Raw genomic sequence first — 3,864 nt, forward strand, 5'->3', positions numbered from 1 at the left:
CACAGAAAAGCCTTGCAGAGAAGAAACTGGTTGTGATTTTGATGATAAAAAACCGGAAGGTGAAAGATGCTTTCCGAAAGAGAATTAGTCTACAGCTTCAAAAGGAAACAATTCTTTTGTAGTTAATAAAGCGCCTCTTTTTGTTTTTATTTTTGATTTTATAATTAATTTTTAAAAATATTTTGTTCAATTTTATAAAATTTATGAAATTTGCGTGTTTGATATAATTTTCTAGCATTTCTAAATTTTAATATATTTTGACACTTGTTTGATGAAAATTTGTAAGATATAAAAAAATCATTAAAATAAGTATGAAAATATTTTATAAGTGTAAAGGGATATGATAAGAAGATGAAAAAGTGTAATATTCAAATTTTTGGTTTACTTTAGGAATAAATTCGGTTTATAATAGGATTAGTGAGGATTATAATTATTATGATTATAACAGTAGTGTATTGTAAATATATATACTAATATTATAATGACCTTACTTATGTTAAATAAGTGAAAACCCGAGAAATAAGCACATAAAGCAGTTGAAACGGCGCTCTGACAGTAACACAGTGAATGGGAGTACAAAGAATATTATTAAAGGAGACACGGAAAGACAAAAAAGAAAGGAATGTAGAATATACGCAGTTTTATGCACAAGAATAAAGATGGGTATAGTTACGCTAAAAAAGGTGATAGCGGGCATAAAGAAGATAAGACAAATTGTGGTCTTCACGGCAGAAGAAGTTACTTCACTATCGAAAGAAGCAGCGATATAAGAGCAAGAAGAGATAAGGAAAATAGAGAGCGAAACATTTGGATACGTGACATAGCAAAACACGGCTGAACATAGTACAGGGGAGGATTGGTAGTCACATTTCACCTAAAATAGATAGATACTGCATGTAAAATTATTACCACTATTCTTTTTTATCGGATGGCAGAGCTGAATGTTAACACTAAGTTTTCCAGATGATGTTTATTCATTAAATGAATGTGAGTGTTTGATCTGGCAGAAAATAGTAAAGATAAAGAGGGAACTTTGAAATATGAGGGTGTTTGCACACCAAAATAAAAAGACACGGCTTCTCTGCTGCGGCAACAGAAACATAGTGCTTAGTTGAAACAAAAAACTTGAGCTACAGCGAGCGCGCCGATGTGGCCTGCTTTACTGGGAAACATGCGATAATTCATTTCGTAAATGCGATGTCGTTTTTTCAAGATCTTAACATACCTGACAAAGGATAAGAACAAGAAATACGACAGGCGATGCTTCATCCCCATGAGTTCTTGGCTATCCTGTCAACTCAAACGCTTCTGTCGCTTCTGGCAAATGCCAATGACGAGCCGACCATAAATGGCCACGTAAACGACTTTTGCCACGAACGGACCTACGGCCTAGAACTGAGGACAGTACTGACAAAAAGACTGAGTACTTCAATCCAACAAACTGAAGAACTGACGCTAGAGCACCAACTGCTATCACTAGCGGCAGAACGCTACAGGTTAACGCCAAAAGGGCCAGCCGACGCGGCACTAAGAAACCTAGCACAGCAACAGACCATGATGCAGGCGAAAGAGACAAAAGAAAAACAGCCAACACTCCAAAAAGCAATTAAAGTCCTGGACACGAAGCTGGCGGAACTTGCAACCTTTGAGGCGCTGACAACAGCAAGTCCGACAAGTAACACCGCCGCAACAGCGACGGTGGCGGATGACACCACAAAAAAGCACTTCACCGGTGGCACCGTCAAGCTATGCGGCACGTCAACTAGCGTTCCAACGACAACCACCAAGGTGTGCGACACAACAAAGGGTCACCACAGCGATGTACGGAAAGCAGGGAGCATAATAAAAACTCTTAGGACAATAGCGCTCAGACCGGCTAAACAACTGACACAACCGACGATAAACCTGGTCGTAGAATTACAAGGCAGCCCTCAAGCAAGCAATACAATGTCGGCAGTAGCAGCCAAACCCGCCTGTAAAGACGACAACGCGGGCGGCTCGACGATGGACGACTGGCAAGGCATAGCGATGCAGACGCCAACACTGACGCCGACAACAACGTTCCAACAAATAAAAATCGCCGAAACACGCACCCAGCAAGGGCCAAGCGGAGAAACTAAGGCCCCGGGAGAATTAAACTTGCTAATACAAGATGCCGACCTAGCTGCCGCCCTAGACGAAGCGAAAACAACAGAACCGACGATATATCAAAAAGTATCAGAACGAGACCTAAACAGCTTAGCGATCGACGGCACCATCCAAAAAATGGCTCAAGCGATGCTAGGAGCAACAGAACAGGGGAAAAGGCTGAAAGGAGAACCGGAAAAGTTAACCAAACAGCTTTGCGGCGGCGAAGCCGCCAAAATAAGGGAGAATTTCTTCGACCAACTAAAAAACGACAAGACAACAATCCCCAACGGGGGCACCAAAATCGAAGGCAGCACAAAAGTGATTGCGGAGGGATCTAACCTTGCAACAGCAATGGCTTATTATTATGGTGAAAATATGAAAAAAGGTATGTTGACTGCAGCAGGAGACAACCCCAAAGGAGACGGAAAAACAGATACAGGAGACAAACCAGGAGAAAAGAAAGACGGAGGTAATAAAGCAACCGCAGCTGATTGTACAGGAACTGAGGAGACTAATTGTGACACGAAAAAGTGTGATTGGGATAAGGAAAAGAAAGACTCCAAAGTTAAAGATGGGGCTGTTATCATTTCAGCTGTAATTAAGGCCCCTCTTTTGCTTGCATTTTTGTTTTTTAATCCCTCCCCCCTCAATTTTTTCCTTGCTGAAATTTTCTGATATATTTTAACACTTGAAAATTCCACAGAAAATTATTTTTTTGCGGCCTCACCGTGAAATGTTTTTTTTATGGCTAAAAAATTTCTCCCATTTTTCTTTTTTTGTCCAGAGAGGTAAAAAAAGAAGAAAAAAAGATAGGTAATTTAGGGTTAAATTTTCTAGAAAATATTTTTAGAGTTAGGATTTTCATTTATTTTTAATTTTGAGAGTTTTTTTGCCATTTTAGATATTTTAAATTTTTTTTGCTCAATTTTTTGAGTTTTGATTTTTCACATATCATTATTCAATTTTTTCGTGTTTTAATATTCTTAGTTTTTTTAGGTTTTTGAACTATTACGTTTATGCTTATTTTAAGCATTTTCAAAAAATTTGGGAGGTTACTCTTAATTTATCGGTCTTTTTGATTTTTTTCCCGTACAGCAACACTTGAAATAACCTCCAAAACAAAAGATAGAAAGGCTTGAAAGGGTTAGGGTTAGGGTTATTCTGGTTAGGTTTTTTATTTTTGGTTATTTTTTATTTCACTTCTTTTTAAATTGTAAGCGATTCATCGACTCTTTTGTTAATACGGGATCTGACCCTTATTCGTAAAACACTCAGCTGCGGCTTTATTTTTTTTTGCATGCAGCGTCAACGCGATTTGCTACTTTTTTTGTGAATGTAAGCTCTGCATTTTTCACTGTACGCAACCTCAAATTTTTTAAAGACCATGGCGCGTGGCCTATGCAGCTGCACTGCGGCCTTTTTCTAACGCTGGTGCATGGCAGTTTCACTGCGCGTAACGATTTGCTTTTCAAGGTGCACCAACAAAAAAATCTTAATATTTGGAAGTGCCAGAATATGGATTTCGGAAGCTAAAGCCAGCCAACGTAGAAGTCTGTACCGGCCGTGGTACGCCACAACAACTTAGCCAAAGCAAGCGGATGCGGCGAGCAGTTAACTTGTGCGTCAGTATGCAAATGCGCGCACATCGCCATGCCGCAACAGATCATGCAGTGGCCGACAAAGATCTTAATGCATGGCTCCGTAATCACCACGGGTATAAATCCACCGCAAAAA

At 39.4% G+C, this 3,864-nt stretch overlaps 1 protein-coding gene and 1 pseudogene across 2 annotated transcripts in view; both read left to right on the plus strand.

The window, feature by feature from the left end:
• TEOVI_000794100:pseudogene overlaps nt 1-127 on the plus strand; it is a 1,454-nt pseudogene extending 1,327 nt beyond the window's left edge. The window contains exon 2 of the mRNA in view: nt 1-127. This exon is cut by the window's left edge and continues 8 nt beyond it. Coding sequence covers nt 1-127 — 127 coding nt within the window.
• Nucleotides 128-1,260: 1,133 nt separating this feature from the next.
• On the plus strand, nt 1,261-2,805 carry TEOVI_000794200 (Trypanosome variant surface glycoprotein C-terminal domain containing protein, putative; the record flags this gene model as incomplete). The annotated part of the gene is made up of 1 exon (XM_067221395.1): nt 1,261-2,805. The coding sequence occupies one exon, from the start codon at nt 1,261-1,263 to the stop codon at nt 2,803-2,805; it is 1,545 nt and encodes a 514-aa protein (XP_067077496.1).
• Nucleotides 2,806-3,864: the final 1,059 nt, after the last annotated feature.

The sequence above is a fragment of the Trypanosoma equiperdum genome, assembly GCF_001457755.1.
Source record: "Trypanosoma equiperdum strain OVI genome assembly, contig: ctg_1428, whole genome shotgun sequence".
In the NCBI taxonomy this organism is placed as follows: domain Eukaryota; phylum Euglenozoa; class Kinetoplastea; order Trypanosomatida; family Trypanosomatidae; genus Trypanosoma; species Trypanosoma equiperdum.